General features: G+C 44.6%; 1 protein-coding gene across 2 annotated transcripts; it reads left to right on the top strand.

Moving 5' to 3' along the window:
• Window positions 1–5,027: 5,027 nt before the first annotated feature.
• YDJC (YdjC chitooligosaccharide deacetylase homolog) lies at window positions 5,028–23,362 on the top strand. 2 transcript variants are annotated; one of them, XM_035556964.2, is made up of 6 exons: window positions 5,028–5,149; window positions 5,553–5,725; window positions 14,954–15,113; window positions 15,794–15,893; window positions 16,625–16,802; window positions 18,941–23,362. In XM_035556964.2, exons 2-6 carry the CDS (start codon window positions 5,568–5,570, stop codon window positions 19,269–19,271), a joined length of 927 nt encoding a protein of 308 aa, XP_035412857.1. In that variant the 5' UTR covers window positions 5,028–5,149; window positions 5,553–5,567; the 3' UTR covers window positions 19,272–23,362. The 2 variants fall into 2 exon arrangements, with proteins under 2 accessions (XP_035412857.1, XP_050570148.1); XM_050714191.1 differs by lacking the exon at window positions 5,028–5,149 and having other exon boundaries at window positions 5,481–5,725.
• Window positions 23,363–23,379: the final 17 nt, after the last annotated feature.

Genomic DNA, 23,379 nt, shown 5'->3' with positions numbered 1-23,379 from the left:
CAGTGCATTTAGTGCCATTTACATGGTGCTCCCTACAATGCTTTTCAGTTGTACTTTAGAAACATAATTGGGTTAGAACGGTTGCCAACAAAGAACCCCATCAATGCCAAACACCCATGGCAATTAACAACCACCTCACTGTGACAGAGCCCACTATTGTTTCTAGCAGACTGCTGTAAGCTGCAGGTAAATTTGCTATAGAAATTAAGTGATGGAGTAGGTTGGTAATGGAAACGACAGCTTTTTTTAAAATTTATTTATTTATTTTAATAAAATCTCATCATGATTCTTTTTTATGCACGCAAAATAATTCAACAACGCTGCAAAAAGGGAGAATGCAGTATGTAACAAGAATGCCTTCTGCCTTCAGTCACTTAACTCTGCAGTCATTTTGCACATTTGATATTCAAGGACTGAAAGCACCTACAATTTCCACTCAGGTGTACTTCAAAGTATAACCTGCCCCTCCCTGATAGGCAAGTTTTAGTGCCAGGGCCAAACGCTTTCACTGCACAGGAACAGGAGATCTGTGGCACATGAAAACTGGTTAACTCAAAGGAGCATGTTATAGAAAAGGACTTTCCGTCTTTTTATATTGACCTCTGTTAAACATGCTTTTGGTTTCTATTTATTTTGCATGACAAAAGTGTGACTGACAACTAAGGTAGCATAATAGGCATCTCCTGGGCTTGATCTACAACTGAAAAAGCACTGGTGTATCTTTGGATAGAGACAGCTCCCAATTTATGGAGAACCTTGCAATAGTATTGCCTGGATTCTCTTTTGCATACTGTCATTAATCTAAGACAAAATAAGGGCACAGTTCTGACCTTGTTAAGACCTGGTGCAAAAATAAATGTGTGAGCTTTTCCATTGACTTTTCTCTGCATCTAGTCCTTTCACTGATGTCAGTGAGGACAAATTGTACTGAATTCAAGGGAGTAACATCGGGGAATTAGGCCTGTAAACATTCCGTGGTTCTTTCTGTCTCCTTTCACCCCATGCTGATGAACTGAGAGTTATAACCTTACTTCAGATTGAATATTTGTACCCATTGGCACGCCTTACAACAGAGCTCTTCTAACCGTGACCTCTAAGTACGACCTAAATAGAAATAGTAAGAAGTAGTAATAACAACAAAATGCTGTCATCCAGGGAGAAATCAAAATGGCAAAAGATGTGGCTTGCTAAAAATTTACAGAATTACAGTTCATCATTTAGCCCATATTGTTTAAGGATTAGAGACCCAAAATCAGATGCCCAGAAATTTGCATTCAGTAGATAAAAACAGAATGGAAGAATAAGCAAAGTAACTAAGAAGAAGTTATTTGACAAAATATATAGATATTTAAATTGAAGCATTTTTCATCTGGGGGAGAAGAGACAATGTTTTTTGACTGCTGTCTTCTGTTTCTAGACTATGGAGAATTAAGGACTTCCTTAAAAGTTCTGCAGAGTCCTGGCAGTCTGTGTCTGGTAACAGTCAGCATCTTTCAACTACTCTCCAGAACAATGCTTGTCCTTCAAGATGGGCTCTCTCCTCATAACTCCCAGTGAATTATTTTCTGTGTCCATTCAATCAGCTGAGATTTTCCAGGATGCTTTCAGTGATGCTGAGAGATGAAAAGGATTGCTGTAAGTGATCTGACAGATTCAATTCCACGTGTAGTAATGTTACTGAGAAGCAGGAATGGGCTGACTTTACATTATCTCAAACTCAGTCAGAAATCACAGATGCTGTAGCTTAGGTCACACTCAAATATTAATTTTTACTCCACATTAGACACGCTGACGGAAAATCAGCAGCAGAGAGAAAATAACCCTCTGAAAAAAATGGGAAAGTGTCTCCCTACATCTAAACATAGCCTCGATGAATAAGAAAAACCTCCTGTAAGGGTCACAGAGGATTTGAGATTGGCACTTGAGCAATACCCGATAATTTAATTGAAGTGTAAAGTTAATAATAAGGTCATGGGGGCAAATCTCGCCTTTCACTTTGTGCCTCCTTGCTAGCACTGTGCACGTTGTGAGGAATTGACTTAAATCTGTACTTCTGTAAATTCAAACGATTTCAGAAGGGAAAGCGAAGGTGACTGATACACCACCACGTGTTATAACATAGGAAAATCTTTGTACTCTTAGCAGGCGTACCCTAGAATTTGGGGATTTCACCCCTTTTGATGCAAGAACCCCTAGGTATTTTTCCAGGGGAGATGTGGCTCTGCACTGCTCCTCCCGTTGTTTCTGAGCTGGGGGTGGCAGAGCAAGAACTAGAGCTGACGCGACCCTGCTTGGTCCTGCAGCAAGCTAAGGCTGAGCCCTCAGACCCCCACACCACCAGGACAGCCCCCTCAGTGAGAGGACTGCTCAGCAGCCGGCTCCCCAGCCTTCACCTGACCGCTCCCCTCAGTTACACCGCCACACAACGCCGACCCCTCGCCACAAAATGGCGCCCACGTGCCCGGGCCGCGCCTCCCAGCGCCCACTGCCAGGACTAGCCCGGGAACTGCGCAAGCGCAGCGGCCGCCCCGCCGCGGGGCACGCCGGGAGTTGTAGTGCGGGCGGGCGCCGCAGCGGGGCGGGGGGTCCTCACAGCAGCGGGTCTGCGCCTTCGCTGAGGGGACTGACTGCAGGGTGCGGTCCCTCAGCTCTGCCCTGGCCCCTCACGGCGCAGAAATGTCCTCAAAGACCGGGGAAACCTGCTTTTCTGTCCCACCCAGTTCGGTGAATTTTATGAAGTCTGGAGTCCAGCTCTCCTCAGCATTCCGACCCTTTTGCTCCTGTTCAGGTTTACTCAGCACAGGTATTGAGTTACAGCTAACGAACACATGCCCCTACAAACACTCCTGCGTGCCACCTACCTCACCCTTTCTGAGAGCCCACTCCATCTCTTTTCCCATCTGCATCTTTTTTTCCTCTGAAAACAGATCAAAGGGATGAGAAGGCTTTAATTTAAACATTGATACCCTGAGTTCCAAGATTTTGTAAATCTTCAAGACTGGGGAAGAGAAAAAAAAAAGTTAACATTCATTTAAAAAGTGGATGAGAAAAAAAAGTTAGTGTTCTTTCATTTTAAAAGTGGATTTTACTTCATCTCATTCAAACACCTTGTCTTTTACAATTCACACTTTCAACAAAATTTCTTGCTCAAGGAAAAGACAAATGAAGTCCTACTGTGCTACCATTGTAATCCCAAATGAACTAACTCACTGCAGCTGAGGGAACAAGAAAAGCAACATACATTTTCTATGTCAACAGACAGCTTATTGGAAGCATTTGCTTTTAGGAAATGCTTTTGTGAAATACAGGAAACCTCTAAATCTGCTACTGAATAACTGGAAGTTCAGGAAAGAAATGCAAACTGAAAACCAGTGAAGCCTCATGACTTGAGGATGGAGAAAGCTCTTGCTGGCTTCTCTGACTAAGATAAGGTTGGGCTATTTATCTATTTATTTATTTATTTATTGAGTAAGCTGGAAGATGCAGCTTGTGCTTTGTACATGCCTTGGCTTATGCAGTTCCACCAGAAACGCTGGCCAATATTCTCATTTGTGACTTTAATGAAGAGGAGAGAGTAGCCAGAGAAAGCCTGCCTTGCCTTTCAGCTCCAGGTTGATTTTGTAAGAGGCTTTCCTCCAGACTACACAGAGAGTAGTATGCAAAGGATATTTTGGCAGCCTGCAAGGGTGTGCATTCTGCAGAGAAAACATGGTGCTGGGGGCTGAGGGGGATGTGGCACTGTGGCAAGGTTTGCTTGCTGTGTTTGCTTCCAGTCACAGGAAGGAGAGCTGGATAAACAGGAATAAAATCAGAAAATAAAAGCCTCCAGGAATTGCATGCAATATTTAAGAAGGATGTTACTGTTAATAGCATTAAACACACACTAAGATTAAGAAGGCTGAGAAGCCAAGCTTTGTCTAAGATTCTTACGTAGCACCTCTCACCTGTGCAGAGGCAAGCAGCATTGACAGTACTAGAAAGAGGCAAACCAAAACCCAAGGGTTTGCATTGGCAAAGGCAGGATGTACTTGTTTTTCATTCATGACATTACTTCAGAGCCATGCTGACTTAATCTGTTATAGTAATAGCCTTCATCAGTAAATGAAGCCTTGAGGGAATGTGAGGTTCACGTCCCAGAAGAGGAAGCAAGCAGCAGTTGCACAAATATCCGCTCTGAAATGCCAAGGGCACTGGAAACCCTTATCGAGCATCAAAAACTTGTCTGTAACAGAAGCATACAATGTGAAATCATGGAAATACTCATAGGTATAGCCAGAATGAAGATTTAGCAAGTTCTCTAATGCATTCTAGCATGTTTTTGTTTGGTTTGGTTTTAATTTAATTCCATGTAATTTTTTGATGAGGAAAGGGTCACTAAGGGGGCAGAGGCTTTCTCCGGCTCTCACTGAGTTTTCCTCTAGTCAGTGTTCATTTACATGCTGGGGAAGAGTAAGCTTTCAGAACTATCATTCCATTTCCAGCGCTTTCTGAACCATCATTCTCTCCCTGCCCAAGCATCAGTTTGTTATTTTTTCTGTGACAGTAGGAGTGGCCAGGTATGTGGGGCTAACATTACAGACCGAGAAGGGGCGTGTTTCTGCTTTGGTGGAACTTAAAGTTCTCCTTCCACAGGCAAACCCACAGGTTGGCATCTCCCCCACAAAATTTATAAGGTACTCAGCGCTTTCGCTTTCACTCTGGCAGATCGAGACTAATTCCTGAAGGAGCCAGGGGGTGTAACGGAACCAATCGCTCAGGCCTCCCGCAGCCGCAGGCCTCAATTTTCTCTCAGGAGCCTGCAGCAGCGCGGCCGGGTCCCCCCGCGCGGGCAGGGCAGGGCAGGGCAGGGCAGGGCAGGGCAGCCTCGCCTCACCGGGCCCAGGCCGCGCTGCAGGCCGCGGCCGCCAGGGGCCGCCTGTGGGGCGGTGCTGCCGGCTGAGGGGACCCGGCCGGCTGAGGGGGGACCCGGCTCTACCGGCCAGCTCCCCGCTGGGGCTGCCCGGCCGTACCGGGGGTGTGTGAGGGGATGCGCGGCGGGGCGGCGCGGGCCGAGCTCCGCCGCCGGAGCCAGCGGCCCCCCGGGACGGCGGAGGCGACCGGGACCCGCACCTGGCGGCGGCCCTGGGCACGGGAGCGGGCAGGAGAGGAGGTACGCAGCGCCCTGCACCGCCAGGGGGGCGGCCGGGACCCCCTTCCCCCTGCAGGGCCCGAGCCCGGGGCCGCGCCTCGCCTCTTGCCCCCCGGGGCCGTCGGGGACCGGCGATGCAGCGCCCCGGGAGCTTTGCCCTCGTGCCCTGTTACTCCGGGCCCTGCAGGCCGGGGTGCGCCGGGAGGGAAAGGAATTTGCCCCCTGGCGCACCCTCGGTGCACTCAGGCAGCCAGGCGCACAGGTACGGCCGCACGCAGCTCCAGCCGCCGGGCAGGCGGAGGTGAAGCAGGAGGAGTTAGCCACGAGCTGAGTCACGACGGGGGCTGCCCCCGCCGGGCGTCTTTTCCTGCTTGCCTGTGATCTGCTGGCTGTACTGATTTTGCCTCCTTTCCGTTTTTGCTAGGGATGACCTCTAAGGATGTTTCAGGTGAAGCTCATAGTAACCGGAGATGACTTTGGCTATTGTCCTCGGAGAAACCAAGGCATTGTGGACTGTTTCCTGGCTGGAGCGGTATCTAACGTGTCCCTGCTAGTCAACGGAAGTGCTGCAGCAGATGCAGCCAAGCTGGCAAGGAGGTAAGCTAGTTTCTTTAGCTCCTTTGTGGACAGCCTCCTCAGGCTATCCAAGGAAAGCCGAGCCTGTGAACTGTAGTATATTGTAGCCCTAGTATAAACACTGTACCTTAACCTGGATTGGTATAAGAAAACTGGATTATAGGCATCTTTACTAAGACTCTTCATATCAAAACCACCAACCTACAAGTCATACCCAAAGTGGCTTTTCCTCTGGTGTTAGCTACTACACTGCCCGTTTTGTTATGGTGATAGAAGGCCAGTTACACAATTTGACTGGTATGGTTTAGGTTGTTGAATTTTCTTTTCCCACACTTCTAAAAGATGTACCATCAGAATGAAAGTCCACACTACCCTGCCAGACTAAACTGCTACCCCTAAAACTATTGAGGCATAAAAGCACAAATCTTTAAACCTAATCTGATTAATTTCAGCCAGGCTGAACACAGAGTTAGCCAGATTCTTTTTGGAATCCGGAAGCAGTATTGTTTTGCAAAGGCTAAACTATAAAACTGGGCAGTGGAAAACTCAACTTTGTCAATCAAAAAAAACTTTTTAAAAACACATCAACATTTCTATTTATTCTAGACTTGATAAATCCATTCGTAGAACAAACAAGCAAAAAACCTTAAAGCATAAAGAGAGATGATACCTCATACCTGTCTTGTACCTACCACTTTTGCTCCTTCATGAACTTTTCAGAGGTTTCTGGTACGGTTTGCACCGTAGCAAATCAAATGGCATGCATCATTCTCATGGACTAGCCCAGCAAATCCTTTAACAGGAAGCATTACTTCTATTTAGAAGGTAAAACCCAGCTAATACTATAGTTCCGGGGGGAAGGGCACTTTGAAGCTAGAGCACATTCTGAAAAAAGAGCAGGGCTGAAAAAAGTGAGGAAATAAACTGTAATGGGACTAGATAAACTGAGACCTTATGCTTTACATATATGGCTCCTGCAAGGGACAGTTTGATGGGAGTCATGCTGTCCTTGTTCTCCTGGAACACTTCTCCCTGATTTAATTGTACTTTTAGAGGTACTTAGAAATTGCCTGCAGCTTCCCTGGTGAAAATAAGTATTGTGTAGTGCAGGAAAGTCAGGGTGCGGTGTTAGTGGCAAATTGGTCTTCTGTTAAAAAGGCTAGAAATGACACAAACATTGAGAGGGAACCACCCCTGGGTTGGTAAGGGGAAAGGCAGCAGGGTAGGCACAACACTGCTGAGGTGTCTAAAATCCTGTTAGTAAAACAAATGAAATGTAAAATGAGGAGGTGAAGGCAGCACTTCTCTCAGACTTGCAGGCACCATGAAACCCTTTAAGCCCAAAAGCTGTGGCAATGTTGTCTGCTATTTTAGCTGTGGTCTTTAGCAGGCTTTTAAATATAGAATCCACCTGGCCTCATTTCCATAGCCAGAAAGTAGGCTGTACAGTTAGAGGTTTAAAAAGCATCTTTGAATCCAGGTCATGACACTTGTGCTGACAGCTGATAAGGGTATGAAAAGCCAGGTTGGAGGGTTGGTGACAGCAGAAGCTGCTCAACCTGCTGCTGCAATTTTCCTTTTTTAGGGGTGGTTTTGCATTGTATGTGTGAACAAAATGGATTAAAATCTATTTCTGAGAATATAATCTGGGTGACTTTGGGAACATCTGTTAGCACTGACGATCAGCAACCCACATTCTACAATTCCTCATTTGTGAGTAACTCACCGCAGCTGTATTCAGTCCTACCCACGCACTGGAGAAATATTCGCAGGTGTAGGACAAAGGATTTGTCTAATGCAAAACCTCAATTCAGGTGCTGCTAATATACGTGTACTAAATTGGCATCTGAACATGTAAACAAACTCATGTCACCCCTAAGATATATATGTTCCCATAATGCAAAGATTTGTGCAGTTTTGTAGACACGGATGTCTAATAGGTTGGACTTCCTAAAAATGTCATTGAATCCTCATCTTGTGGTGCTATGATGAAAGGCAAACAGGAGTGGGAAAGTATCGCTGTTGCTTTACTGCCTTGCCACTGTATTGCCTCTTCCCCCTGCTTGATGTTGTCTCCTATTCCACTGTGAATGACGACACTTTGCAGCATTTTATGTTTTATGGGATGAAAATCTGCCCTGTTTTTCCCCCCCATGTTTGCCTTCCCCTACAGACACCCTGCTAAGCAAGTACCATGCACATACACATATATACATACATGCTCACAGGAGAACTTTCAGCCTGCAACTACACAGTGGCGTAAACTGGGAGGCTGGATCTATCGCCAGTTGAAAAAAGGCTTGAAGCAAGCAGCTTCTGCTTTCTTGGGGTGCCTTCCAGTGTTGTGGGATTTGATCTTGTGCGCTCATGGTGCCAGACTGCTGGTGTTTCTGTGACTTGTGGAGATCGTCTGTGTGCTTCTTGGTTAACTGTGGCCTGGTTGCTTGTCTCTGAAGGTCTTGAGCTCTCCTCACCTGGTCTGCAGTTAATTGCATGCATGCAAAGCTAATTAGTAACAAAAAAGCTTTTCTTGGAGGCTAGTCTTTCTTAAGCACCTTATGCTGTCCTGCAGTGTTAGGACTCACCATCCTTCAGAAACACAGCTCTTCTGGAATTTCATTTTTCCCTTCATTTTCACAATAACTCTGTAGGCTTCTGGGTATACCATCTGTTGTCCTGTGCTTTCATTAGAAGAGTTGGCAGAAATGTAACTGTAGTCAGCAGCTGTTTGTACCAGCTCTAACACAAACTAATTGCAAAGCAGCAGAACCAAGCAGTAAATAATATACCTTCCATCACATTCAGGCTGTGGATTTGGGGATTTTCACATTCACTTTCACAACTGGGCCAAAAGAAAGGGCCCACTCACTTCAGGCAAAAGAGTAGTTTCAGCAGAGGCCTGATTCATCATCAGATGACAAACCTATTGACAGCAATTGCTAGAGCAGTGCGTAACCAGAGCAGCAGAAGGGAGAACAGATTTCTATTGTTGATTTATCTTTTTTCCAGTAACTCAAAAGTTTTCTCTTTATGAGGCATGAGGCAACGTGATATCCTGGTTATCCAAAAAGGTAATCGTAATTGTGTATTTATCAAGCCCCACCTTGAAGTCTGACGGTCTTCTTGGTGCTTCTAGAACCTTTCCCAGAGATCGGAAGAGTTTTGTGAACTGAACAGGTCTCTTCATTTTTCCTTAGAAACAAATATGGAGATGGCAGGAACACAGAGACCTATGAGTGTTTGCTGCCTTACTTTTCCCCCCTTTTTATCACTCAGCTCAGCTGTGACTGTTAGGCCCCTTTTCGCATTTTCTAGACGATTATATCCAAACACTTGATAAAGAGTGGCATATTTTAGAACACAACCTGAGTCTTCTTTTTTTTTTTTTTCCTTTCTGTTAAATGCTGAACATCAACTACACAAAAGCTGAAGCCCCTACAACATCTGGGTACATTTAACAGAAGAATCTAACAAAACCACATTTAATTGCTGTCTATGTTTTCACTTCCTTTCCCATCAACACTAATTGCAAAATGTGTGTAAATTGTGACTTAATTCTGACCCTCCCAGTTGGCATCTGACTAATCTAGAAGTCTCTCATGCTTTTTCATCATCCTTTTATCTGACTGTTAATCACACAGCCGACAGCCGAACTGTGTTTGGATTAGGGTTAGCATGCTGAGACCTTAAACTAGAGACCCAGATCAAATTAACTCCACTGGCAACAGCACTTTTTGCTGATGTAAGGTTATGGACATTAAACCTAACGCCGATACAAAGATGTAACTGAAAAGAAAGTCAGTTCTAAACACTGTTATAGTATTGGTTCTTAATACAACAGAGACTTTGGAGTGCTTCTCCCACCAAGAATAAATCCTTAGCAGTAATGGAGCAAGACGAGATACAGTTAGATAAAACACATTTTGCTATAGAGTGAAAGTGGGGGGAAAAAGTATGCAAATACCCACCTGAAGAAACTAAGATGTGCCCTTCTTTGCACAGAGCACAGCCTTGCTTTGACTGGATTCAGACACTTGGACATTTACTGAAGCAGGATGTCTGGATAAAGATATTTACATGGGGCTTTTAATTGCATCACACTTGGGCTGAAACCCGATGAGCCAGTAACAGATAAGGATCCAACCAGGATGTTGAAGGTGGGATCTATTTACCCAACAAGGAAAAGAGTAAGTGCCATGCTTATCCCAGAGTATGCAGCCTTGAGTGAAACAATTGTCAAGGTCTGGGCCTGGGGAAATCACACCATTTCCACAGCTATTGCAGCTGCTTGCAGAAACACAAGGACTGCACAGAGTCCACTCTGTGGCCAGGCAGGAGCCAGGGCACTGTAGTCATCCACCAAGCTCAGAAATGTGCAGCAATGCTGGCAGCATTATAAGGAGTGCCTCAGTACAGTGACACAGTCTCTGGGGACCCTTTACTGCTAAGGATATGAATGAGCAGGGATTGCAATTGCACAAAAGCCCATTGCCTCAGCAGAGCCATTTGTTCAGAGCACTCGTGTGGCAAAACAAGCAACTACTTGAAAAGGAAGCAGTTTAGCCGATTGTATTTCCTCTATTTGATAGCTGGGCTGGGTGTGTTGACTGAGAAATCTTTCCAGACTTAATTCCTTGTTGCCTCTTGGAGCATTTGTTGCAAGGGTATCTCCTTTCTTTCCCCCCCCTCTACAGGGGATGCTGAGCAGTGGATTGCAGAGGTGGACTTATTTTGACTGCCAAATTTTTCTCAGTGAAAACAGCTCACTAATGGACTAGCCTTAGTGACTGCAGAAGCTACTGGCTTGAAACTCCTCTCAGCGAGGTCACAGACCCCAGTCCAACACTCCTGTTGCTGTAGAAGCATGAACATGCATTTGTAAACATTGTCCTTTGGGTTCATCAGGGTGGAATTAAACCCTTGTGCTAAATTCACTTCACATCTGTGCATTCTCCAGGGCAGTGGGAGTGCAAACACCTAGAAATACACCCCTCCAAAAAGATTGTGGAAGGGTCATTGCTGCTTAAAACAACCACCAACACAAGTTAAGAGAGACCAAGCAGTTGCCTCAGCTTCGTTTTGCGTTGGCAGTAGTAGCTGTTAACTGCAGCTCTTTTATTGCAGAAACTGGTGCTTGAACCTTGGTGCCAATTGTTTTGAATTGGATCTTGGGTTGAGTAGTTACATTCGGCTGGTAATGAGCAGCAGTGCTCATCCTGTCCCATCTATAAGGGAAGTCTGAGGCAGACATTCAGGTATGAGGGCAAACCCCCAGCAGCTGAGCTCTGGTCCCAGTATGGCATCACAAGCCAAGCAGCTTGAGCTCTTGTCTCTGCTTCAGTATTTCAGTTACTGCCTTTGGAAAGATCTGGGCAACTATCAAGTACGTTTGTGTAGAGGAAACAATTACCTGCCCGCTGCTGAAAATGGGGCCCTTCCAGGGTGTTCTTCTAACTTTTCACCATGACTTTCTTCCAATGCCACATGCCTTGGAATTGCTCTTTGGTTGCAGAAGCTACATTTCACTGCTGAGAGGCACTTGAAAGAGTTGGTCCAGTGTTTGTAAGAGTAGAAGAAAGCCTGCGGAATAGGTCTTAAAGGCCAAGCCTCTGGTCAGGACAGAGCATTACTGGAGCCCACTTTCCTGAGGCACAGCCCAGCGGTTACCATGATGCTTGAAGTTTTGCTCATGTTTTCATCCTTTTACTTAGGGCTTCAGATACTTGTGCAGTGTCAGACAGGAACACTCAGCTGCAGGGCATTTGGTGCTGATTAGAAGCAGCACCTGGCTCATTGCATCCAGAGGATATGCACTTATTTAGCTACAGGAAAATGCTAGCTAGCAGCAGTGTGCCCACTGCGTTGTCCACCTTCTCACATCCTTAGAGCTCTCCTGGCGTGCTTGCTTCTATACATCTCCCACAGATGAATACTCCCAAAGAAGTTTCTCATGTGCAGCATTTTGAGTTTTGGTTTCAGTGCCTTTATCCCAGAGCTATTAAATGCTAACAGTTCCTCTTTAGACGCCTCAATGTGGACAGTCTGTCAGACCAGCCAGGACTAACTCCAGGAGAAAACTATTAAGATACTCAGCTGGTGTTAGCCAAAGCTCTGAAACACGCTCTAAAGTTACAGAGAGAGGCTCTCCTTACAGCGAGAACAAGGCCAGCTCTCTGCACTTCCACATTCTGCACGTTCCCCAGCTCTGGGGCTTGTTTCAGCTCAGGCAGAGGAGCGGCTCTAATGTTATGCAGTGCAGTGCTTGGCTCCTCGGTGTCCCACACCTGTCAGAGGGGCTTGCCTTTTCCTGGAGATAGCTTCACTCACAGCATTTGAGGCATTGCACAATTGGAGGTAGTTCATTTGATGCCCCTGGGAGACAGCCCTCGGAAGCCCAGCTGTTCATTTCTGGCCCTCCTGCAACACATGAGAAGGCAAGTGCTCAACAAGAGAAGTCCTCCATCTGCTGATTCACGGTAACACACGAATCCTTTTCTTGTCGATAGCAGTGGCTGTGATGCAAGTAGTGCTATCAGCTGACGTAGTCAGAGCTTCCCAGAGACACGGTAACGAATCTGCAGTGGGTTTCTAGAAGAACAAGCTCCCCCTCTGCCTTTGGGCTCATGCAAGGTACACATCAGGTGACAGGAGGGAAGGGATGCCCTCTGCCACAGCTCCTCTTCTGCACTGTAGCTGCCTCCTGCCCTGCCATCAGCTGCCTGTGAGCTTCTCAGCAGAATGCTTAAGGACCCCTGCTCCCAGTGACTGCATCTTCCAGTAATAACTTGGACACAACCACGCTAACTCCTCGCATGTGCTCAGGCCCCTGGTGTGAAAACCAGATGGTCAATTATACAATCAGGTCCTGCTGCAGAGAAATCACCAAATCAGAAGAGTCCGAGGACCTTTTCCTCCACAAGCTGTTTTGCTCCATTAAGCAGACATTCAAACTCCCTCATCACACAGTGGACTGCAGAGGCATGGACTCATTTTGTTTCACAAAGCTGTCCGTACAACTTAACACATCTGTGAGGAGGAGCAGTACCTAGCAACAGATTACACCATCCACCTGGAGCACAAGACATGGAGGAGCCAGGAAGAAAGAATTTCAGTCCTGCAAGGACCAAAACCTTAAAACCTGAAGGAGGTAAATGATTCTGACATGGTCTAATCCATCCACAATCCTTCTGCCCCCTGTAACTTGGTACTTCACTAACCAGCTTCAGGGCAGCAGACAGAAGGGGGAGATTTGGTTTTCCACCAGCCCTTTGCCTTGTCTTGGAGAAAGTTGATGGTAGTCCATCCATCCCAGGGGCACCTCTGTAGGTTTTCACATTTCCCTTATGCAACCAGAACACCATGGAGTGTTTCCATGAAAGTACTCCGAAGTTTAGCACCCTTCAGCCATCCTGCTTCCATTACCACTCCAGAGAAATCTGTTCCAAGAACAGGACAGGAAGCAAACACTGCATCCAGAGATCTGTCCACCCGCAGGCATTTGGAATTACTGCAGAGCTCCTCAGAGGACCCCAAGAACTCATGTCTAAACAGGAACCAATTTATGATAATACAGAACTTGGAGTTAGAGCTGGACAGGACAGTTTTCCTGTCCCATAACACTTCAACAGGCATTTCCACATTGAGATGAAAGAGATATCTGACTTGGAATAGCTCTGGGAGAAGGTCGATTATTTGTAAGGTGGGTGTTAAAATTCCTGCCTTGTTTGTCATTTAGGAAGGAGTTTGTGATGATCCACATCTCCTGTTGGAACTGTTCTGTTTTGCAGATACATATCCCTTGGGCCACAGACTTGATATAGTCTGCCACAGTCTGATGAGTCTTAAAACCCTGAACCAGAAAGGTCCCTCTTCCATGAATGCCTCTTTGCGTGTGGAGAAACTTATATCAACACTTACATCAACACAAGGGAAAATTAGCTCCTAGACTGGATAAGAAATTTTCTCATTAAAACTTCTTGTCCAAACTTGAGTATTCTCTGAAGTGTATCTGTTTCAGCTTCATCTGAAACCACCCTCTCTCTCTCTCAAGACAGCAGGGATAGAAGGGAAGTTGGTTGGCCAGAGAACTTGAGTTTTCCTAAATGGGTGTTGCTTTTGCTCTCCTCCTTGTAGTACAGGCACGACAACGGGGACAGACCATGTCCTGTCTTAGCAGCTCCATGCAGAAGTTCCAGGAAGGATTTAAACCACAGACTTGTTGCCTTGAAGTTAACTTGGCACCGCAGCTCAGGCTGGACAGCACAGAAGGGGCACAGCACTTCAGCTAGAGGGTATCTTGGGAGAAGTTTCAGAGCATCTTTTTGGCCACCCTGAGAGGATTTCGGGAGTGGCAGTGAGACTCGCACAAGGCTGAGCACTCCCAGGTCCTGTTCTCATTTTAGGGGAAGCCACAGCACACAGAAGGAAACACCAGCACTGTGCAAAGCCTTGTGGCTGACAGGAGCTGTGCAGATACACTAGTAGTCTTTGTTTTAATTTCCAGAATGCAACTCACTTGGACCCTTGTGAATCCTTAACAAGGCCCTACATTTACACCACTAACCTCCTATGTAACTCTTCCTTTGTGCTAGAGAGATGTTACTTTGTACAGCCTAGCTTGATCATCTGCAGGAGTAGACAGAAACCTAGCCACTGCTGTCAATTTCAGGTGCAGCCTCTTGGACCAGGTTACCCTTAAACTCAGGCAGTATTTACACTTGTAGCCTGTGCTGTTGCCATAACTGCTGCCTTTGGCATTGTTGATATATAGCTGGGTTCTGCTTAAAGGCAGCTTTAGAGGTCATCAAGTAAAACTCTAATGTCTCAGAAATGCAGCATCTTCAAAAGTGTGAGCTCAAGGGAATACCTGGGCTAATGAAATGCTTTAGAACAGAGTTGCAAGGTCCAGATTTCTGTCAGTCACTAATGAGTTCAGTACCATACAGTTATAGCTTTTAGTGTAGTTACAAAATTTAGTCTGAAGTGCCTTGTGGCTGCTCTCCACATGAACTAGGATGAGAACAGAATTGGGGGAGTCTCAGAAGCTGGACAGGATTGTTATCTAGTAATATTCTGCTCTGTTCTAGTGTGTTCTGCTTTCCTTTCTAGAAGAGCAGAGGTCCAAAGATGTACTCTAGTGAGCACAACACTGTTTAGATCTGAGTAGCTTTTTCACTGAAATCTCACTCTTTGGACCCAGTAAGGAAGGTAGAGGTGCAAAGCTTAACAGATATTTCAATCCTGTTACAGATACAACATCCCAATAGGACTGCATGCCAACCTCTCCGAGGGCTCCCCTGTATGTGAGGTGCTCAAGACAAACTCTTCTCTGCTCAATGAAGATGGATTTTTCCATGGGAAGATGGGATTCAGAACAGCCCTATCAAAAGGTCTTCTGAATATGTCAGAGGTAGGAGAAATCCACATACAACCATGCAACTTACTTTACTAATAAAACTTAACCTGCACTTATCCCAGAATGTAACAGTTGAAGGTCATTCGCAGGTCCCAGCTGGGAGTACGCTTACAGATGAATCTAGGCTGTATTTTGGCATCTGGAGCTGCCTTTCTGTGTCCTGCACCTAATTTTGCCAAAGCCTGTGCAACCTTTGAGAACCCATTCCTCCCTGCTTCAGTGACAGGCATGCAAGCTAATGTGCTGCTAACTACTTGTCCGACAGGGCAGAAGAGACATTGGAACAGATACTTACTAAGAACCTAGAAAATCAATAAAGGGAAAATGCCAGAGAAGTACTAAGTAGGCCTTGCATCACCTTGTCAGAGGCTTTTGTTCTCTAGGGGAGTGGCTGGTTTTGCCCCATGAACAAGGATAAATGTGTTCAGATGATCAAAAGTGCCTATGGGATTAAAGCAGCCTTCCATTTTAAAGGAAAAGGGGTATTCAAATATAGTTCTGTTTTTTTTTTAAATCCCTGCATCAGCACCATCCACTCACCCAGAGTGATAGAAACCTGTACCTCTCAGCATGTTGTCCCACGTACAGGCCAGCAATATCTCCAGGAGGCACCATGCACTCTTCTGACCTCAGCCTACTGACAGGTCTTTCTTTAACCCTTCTCTCCTGTACAGGTGAAGCAGGAGCTAAAGGCCCAGGTGGAGCTGTTCCATGAGCTGACAGGCCACCTACCTCCTCATATGGATGGGCACCAGCACGTTCATGTCCTCCCAGGTAAGAAGGCACTCCTCTTCTTCCCAGCACCAAGCAGGTGAGAGACAGTCAGCTGAGAGATGACTCCACTTGCCATGGCTTTCTGGGCAATAAGCCTTATAAGACCTTGAAGAGGCCCTACAATTGCAGTTTGAGCGTTCTCACCTGGGTCAAGTTAGTCACTGAGATTGAAGCTGGTAGCTCTTTCAAGTGCTTCAAGATCTCCATCCTGTCAGTTGCATTTCCACACCAATCTTTGCAGGTCTCAACATGCTTTCCATAGGTGGACAAGTATCTGTATCCGTTTTTCAACTAAGGTCAATGTGGTAGAGATGGAAAACAGCAAAAATCAGTATTTCCCCACATCAACACAGCTCTTGGTAATTTACTCTTTCAACAGATACACCTGTGCAGAGGCTTGGTGAAGAACCTCTTCCCAGCTGTGCGGATGCCTCAGGTGCAACTCTACAACTAGGCTCACTTAAGAGAAGTTGCTGGACTAAATGCTTAGTGCTGAGGGGAAGACAAGGCACCTGTAGCAGGTGTTGAGGGAGTAATGTTTCCAGATATTTCCAGTTTAGAAGGGGACTCCCATCAAGATGAACAAAACCATTTCAGCAGAAGAGAAACCAAATGGGATACATTTTTTTTTAAAATGCAGAAAGGAAAAGATGTCTCTGGGCTAACAGGTTGCAGGGAATATGTGTTGATTTTTTGATTCCTGACTAAAGTATCTCTGTTTTTACTTACAGAGGTCAGGAATGTGTTTGCAGAGGTGTTAGAAGAATATGGGATCAAATACACACGTGTCCCAATAGAGCCAGGCCTTCATAACTGTGACTGGATCACACCATCCCTGATGGACTTTTATCTGGGAGTAGAAGAAGATTCTCTTAACACAGTGGATGTGTTTACAAGTCACGGAATAAGGTAAGACAGGCTTTACTCATCCTTTTTGTGGTAAAGCTTTAAGATCTTGTCAGTTTCTGATAGGATCTTTTCAGGGATGGAACAAGATCTTTCTCTCTCCAATTTGGGGTTTCCAAGGGGCTTCAGCAGCAGTACAACAGCACTAGAGACACTAAGGGTAGCATGCAGTTTTGTTTGAACAGGGATAACTCACCTCTTACCTGAAAGGGATTGTTCTTTTCAGGGTTTGCTTCTCAGCCTTTCTAATCAAGTAGATCAGTCTGGCTTCTGGGACATTAGGAGGCTGAGGTGCTACTTCAACACTGAAGCTCTGAAAGTAAAATCATGGGGAAGGTTTCAAAAGATAACTTCTCATCTCCTTGGAATAGTGGAGAAAGGGTTTTAAGTAGCAGGAAATAGACTAATTAAAAACAAGTACCTGTAGTTATGGGGAGACAAGAAGGTCAGAGAGCATGCAGCGCCACAGAAAGCGATCACTGCTTTAAGCAGTCTTTTCAGTGTCCTGCATCTCAAGAGCTCAGTCCTTCCAACAGTAACATACTTCTTTTAAAAACTTAAACCAGTGTTTTACAGATGAAAAGTTATTTAGCTGAGATTCTTGCAGTCACCTGTCCTTTGTGACGCATTTAATTACTTTCTCAGTCTACTGAAAAAGTTATTTTCTTGGCTTTTACACAATTTGTTTAGGGTTTCAGTTGTTCTCAACACCAACAGCACACCAGCGTTTCACTGTGCTCTTTCCAGACAGAGCACGCAGACTCTCCTAAAACAGCTCATTTCTGAGGAGGAGAAGGGTACAGTAACTCAGAGTGGGAAATCAAGAGAGATTAACCTACCTTTTAGTGCAGCTTTGCACCAGGAATAACGCAGGGGAGCTTGGCAGAAATCCTGCATGCTCCAGTGCTCCCTATGCCCTCTGAGGGCCATATCACAGGACCTCCAAGAAGCCCCTGCTGCAGCACCCACCCTACTGGCCCTCAGGAGGGAACCCAGAGAAAGGGCTGCTATGGGAGCTGTGCCTTTATACCCACTGTGGCACCGCCCCAATAAGTGCAGCTGCCTCCTGCCTGGAAACACTGCAGTGGGCCAGGCTCCTCCTCTTCTCCAGGTACCAGGGAGAGTGAGGAGGAATGGACTGCTACAAAAGAAACATATAATGTGAAAAATCCCGGGAAAATGCGGAGAAGGTGGTCAGCAGAAGTCACAGGAAAACAAGCTGCAATTCAATTTCTGCATCTGTGCAAAGAGATACCGCACTGAGCCCTCTGAGTATGCTTTATGACACTGTAGAGGGCAAGACTGTGCTTACTGCGTAACAACACAGCTCTCTTTTGAGCAAGTTTGATCAGTTTACAGTTAAAAAAATGTTAACTATTTTTTTCCCCAAGTGCTGCAAACTCAGCTCAGATGAGGGCATTCAGCTGGGCTCATCCTTGACCACATGGGTAGAGCGTCTAGCTTGTTTCTTCCAAAAGCCTTCTCATTCTGCCCTCAGATACACTTGCACATCCTTCCTGGGCTTTTATGTACCAAACTAGAACTGCAGTTTGCAGCCAGACTTGAACAAAGAATTGTGCTGAAGCTATATATAAGCAGCTTTTAGCTGGTGTCCTCTTAGCTGTGTATGGTCTTTAGCAGTAGCAACATTTTGCCTGGTGCTTCGTCTTGTCCTTTGAGTTCTTGCGGCTCTTTGATACATATGAGGAGAATGATTTGTTAATCAAGTAGGTTTCCATTTTATTTCAGTCACTTTTTTCCCCCACATAGCTGAAGGTTACTATTATCTGGAGATAGTTATTATTCAGGTTTTAATTGGCCTATAAATAGTTATTTTAATCAAGTGGCATTTCTCAGTTTAGCTCCATTCTTCCCTTTTGTGCTAATGCTGTGCACCTGTAAGCACTCAGATGCCAAACAAGGCCAGTGCTGTGATGCAGTATGCGTTACCAGAGTAATAACAGAAATGCTGGTATTGGGGCTCTGCTGTGACTTTCTGCCAGGCTGCAGAACTGCTACGCTAAATAGTGTCTTGATTTTGATAAAGAAAGAAACTGTGATTCCTAGTCCACTGGACATGACACGCTCTTGTCTGACTGCCTTGTTAGCGTTAATATCTGTGTTCCAACCTCTGGCTGCAGGTGGCCAGACATTTACATAGGCTTGAGTACCATGGGCAAGAACATGTCTGTGAGCACCATCTGGAGTGCCATCGACGCTGCCATTGTGGAGTTCACATCCAAGGCACCCACGCCCGTACACCCGACGCCACGGAGCAGGACCGTAACGATTGAACTGATGGTGCATCCAGGGTACCCGAGCATCCCACCCATCGGTGGCTGTGGTGAAGGACCAGACGATTTCTCACAGTCCTGGGAGCGCCTGCACGAACTCCAGACATTAATTAAGCCAGAGCTGCAGAGCCATTACAAAACCAGGAACATTCAGCTTTGTTCATTCAAAGATCTTTAAGGAAGCAAGCATACGCACAGTCCTATGTTTGTACTTTGAGGATGCGCAGAAGCCAGCCCACTGTTGTTTGTGCTACCTCCCTGACAGGAGCTGGGGATGGCCTGGGAATGGCATTAGGCCTTTCATGGAAGGTGCAACACCCTGTGAGCAGTGACAGGCAGTACCCCAAAGCCCAGTTTTTAGGTCACAGCATCTGCTTTGAACATTACAGCTCTTCTCAGTGTAGCCCAATCGCACACCATTCCGTGGCACCAGCGTGGCAGCACAGGTCAGGTCAACCTACCAGAGGTCAATTCTGGCCAACATGATGGTAAACGGCACGAAGACAGTTCGCTGTGAGACCAACGAGCTTGCTAGCACCCTGACAGGCACGATCGTTTCTGTTTCAGCAACATTTTTCATTTCTGGACTTACTTGCCAAATCAAAACCCAAACCCACATACTGGGTAGCAAAGGCTTTGGAACAACCCATCATTGTAGGCTGGCTACAGGGGGACTAGAAACCTGCAACATTTCATTTTCTTAACGCACAGTCTTGCTGCATGGACCCTCACCTGCTGCTCGTGCCTGCCCATTGGTGCCAAGGGCACGTTACTTTGGAGCACTTCCCCGGTCAGAGCAGCCAGATCGTGGTTTTAGCCTGATGGTGAGTGCAGCCATGCTCCATGACATTCCTCAGTGAGCACTACTAAGGCGCTTTCTATTTTTGTTGCCTCAGCATTGAGCCATCACAGGAGAGTAACTATCAGTGACAGCCCTTTCATAGTTTTTTTTTTTTGGATGACTTTGCAGGAACAGCAACTGTTGACCCAGCTGCTATTTCAGGAGCTGCTGCATGTAGGAGCTCACCAGCACCCGTTACTGTGCTGCCCACTGCCTGACATGAAAAATGCATGGGATGGCTGTCCACCAGCTAGCAGCAAGTTTTCAAGGGGACAAAGTCCTTGTACCTTTGCTCATTTTTATTCTAATCATGAAAGCATTTGAAATCCAACAAGCCCTAGTAATCCTATGTTTAACTGCATTTTTAACTGTGGCCCTGTCACTTGCTCGTAACTTTCATGTGGGGAAAAAATATTGTTTACACTAATTTTCTGCACAAAAGCACTCTACTTAGCATTACTTTTAACTGTTTTTAAAATATTAAAAATTTCAATATGACCATCATTCTTTTAAATGAAGAATAAACTCAGGCCTTTTTCTATTGTAATGCTTCAAGAGACTTTCGTTTTTTACTTTTAGCTAAAAAACACTCATGTATCCACTCTGTGATCACATGCAGAATGCCAAAAGAACATCCTTTTATATCATTAATGGGAACAAGTTCACCTTTCATTTTGGACATCTGAGGGAGTTTTTGTTCTGTACAAATACAAAAAAACATCACCAAGGACATTTTATAAATATTTTTTCAGGCTATTTTCGATATTACTATCACAGAGTTAATTTGACAAATTTTTTTTTTTTTAAACATCTGCCACACTGTGCAAGTGCTGTACAAAACAGTTTCAGGTTACAGTAGTAGCTATCACGTGGAATGACAACTTCTGAAGCTTGTCCCATTGGTGTTTGATGGTAAAGTTTATGTTGCGTTGACAACAGAAGCCAAAAAAAAAGAGATGGTAAACCTGTAGAAGGTGACTAAGAGCCAGACCCGGTTAGACGTGTGAGTGCCATCTAGTGACTGATGGTATCTTACTCGTATACAGGAATATGCCTGACACCAACACAGTTTAGCTAATAGTTCTCAGCTTTTAATATAATGGGACCATATTTCGATGTATAATTTTTAACCTTATTTTTAACTTTTAGATTGCACCATATCCTAATTGATCAATTTGCTCTGATCACAATCAATAGGTTACAACATGTTGACTTGTGTGCATTTTCTGCTAGCTCAACATGGAAATTAACATGATGACAGCAGTCTTAACATGAGTTGGTTTGTACAGTTAAGAAAAACATTCTATAAATACCATATTTTTAAGTGAACAGCATCGAAACAAGTTTTCTTTTAAATTCAAATGAGTGTTAAATGGGAAAATGAATAAAAAACTACTAAAGGACTTCTAAATAAGAAACCTTTCAATTGCATAAAATACACAGGGTGAAGTTTTCTCAACAGTTCTATGAAAGCTTTAATTTAAAACAACATTGAGTTCAAATTAAAAATGCATTCAGACCACTACGTATGAATGATGCAGGATCAAAATACTTAAGAAGTCTGAAAACAAAACCATGCCACACCACCTTTGAGAGCAATTTTTATTAGGGTAGCAGTATGGAATTGCAGAAAGCCTATACCAGTGCTCCTGGGTGTAGTTTCACCAGTATGTTGTTTTTATTTTGGATTTTAAACTGCACGTTTAGAATTCAGCATGGCTTAGGGAACCAAAGAGCACAAGAGCTTGATTTCCTGAGTTAACAAAGGATTTGACTTCTCCCCTACCCCCCCCCCAACTTCAACCATACAGTACAGTATTTGATGTCTCATCTTTCTTTCCGAGGGCCACCTACAGACAAAAGCCATTATTTATGTTACACACCTCATAGTTTAGAAATTCAGCTATGAAGAACACACAATGAGAACTGATAGCAGCACCTGTCTTCTACATGATCTTTACAGATGAATTCGAGTAGCCAGTGTATAGCACTGCTATAGGCCTGTATGAATCAGCTGCAGCTCCTTGAATTACACAGCCCTTCCAGTTCCCTTTCAATGGCATCCAAGTCACACTGATTCAAAGAAATGCAGTCTTTAACCTGAGAGGCTTACAACCAGAAAGTATATTGTTTAGTAGTAACGATGGCAGTAAACTAGTGCCACAGTTGTTTTAAATAATCAAAAAAATATGCAAATTTAAAGAATGGAAAGTTTCCATGCCAGCAGACATGATCAAAAGGTACAGTGACTCATCTGATGCAGAAGTTACACACACTTCAGTTTGACAGATAATTTGGCATTATTTTATTATGAATCTGAGTGAGCGTGAATGAAACAAAATCAGTACCAACTTTCTGCAAATGAAGACACAAAGATGTGAAAATTTGGTAATAGACAGTGCTCTCACAAGCCTGAAAACACTTACGTAAATAAGGTGAATGTGGTTTAACTTTATTTACCTGCCAAAGAATCTGTCTAAGAACACTTAAACATAAAATTTCTTAGCTCCCTAACTTATAAAAAATTTACTTTCGACAGAGGTGAGGTACTGGGCTGTCATTGTTTACACTAAGTCTGAAATAAAAGCTGGATGAGAAGAGTGAATGAAGAAATAGCAAATATACAATACATTAAAAACCAAAAAAGGAGACCTACCGCTTGACACACTAGTTCTGAAAGGTTGAGGCAGAGGCTGTATTAAAACTGAATTTAGGAGTAAAAACAACCATCTGTGTGTGAGGGATTTTCTAGTTCAACTTCGTGCACATCGTGATATGTACTCCCAGATACCTATGGATTTCTGGAAATGTGTTTGCTCATTAACATACCCAAATTCCACAGGTGGGGAAGAGAAGGCAGTTTGACTGTATGGCAGTTTGACCATGGAGCTATGATCACACTTTAGATTTAGGACAGGCAGGCAGAAGAAAAGCAATAGAGAGTAGAGGATGATCAGTTTTGAGCAGAAAGGGCATCCTTCAGCATGGGTGTGCCCTGGAGCAAAGGGAAAAGAGCTCTGCCTGATTAAGTTAGTGATAGAACAATACTTGAAGTACTCATTAAACCATCTAACATGTATTTTTAAAACACAGGAACAGCAGTAGTGAAGTGTACTCTATTACAGTTTATTGCTTAATCCTATTCTCATACTATTTTAAGTAAGAACTGTACAGCAACTGGGCAGGGAAGTGACATGAGTGCCATCCCCTAAAGCACAGATGTTCCATATGCATTCTGATGAGAAAACATACTCAGATAACTAGCAGTGCTGACAGATTTAGTATTTGAATTCAATTTTTTTTTCTAAAATACTGACTTTTTACTCAAGAACAGTTTATTACTTTGGTACCTCTTGGTCCTCAGTTTCTGAAACTGGTAGCAATGTTCTGTGCATGTTTTCCTAGCTACTATGCATAGGCATAAAGAAGTGAAAGGAGTTTGTAA

Source organism: Cygnus atratus, chromosome 17, assembly GCF_013377495.2.
Source record: "Cygnus atratus isolate AKBS03 ecotype Queensland, Australia chromosome 17, CAtr_DNAZoo_HiC_assembly, whole genome shotgun sequence".
Lineage (NCBI taxonomy): Eukaryota > Metazoa > Chordata > Aves > Anseriformes > Anatidae > Cygnus > Cygnus atratus.
Note: the sequence above shows the minus strand (reverse complement) of the source record. Positions and strands in the feature narration are given on the sequence as shown.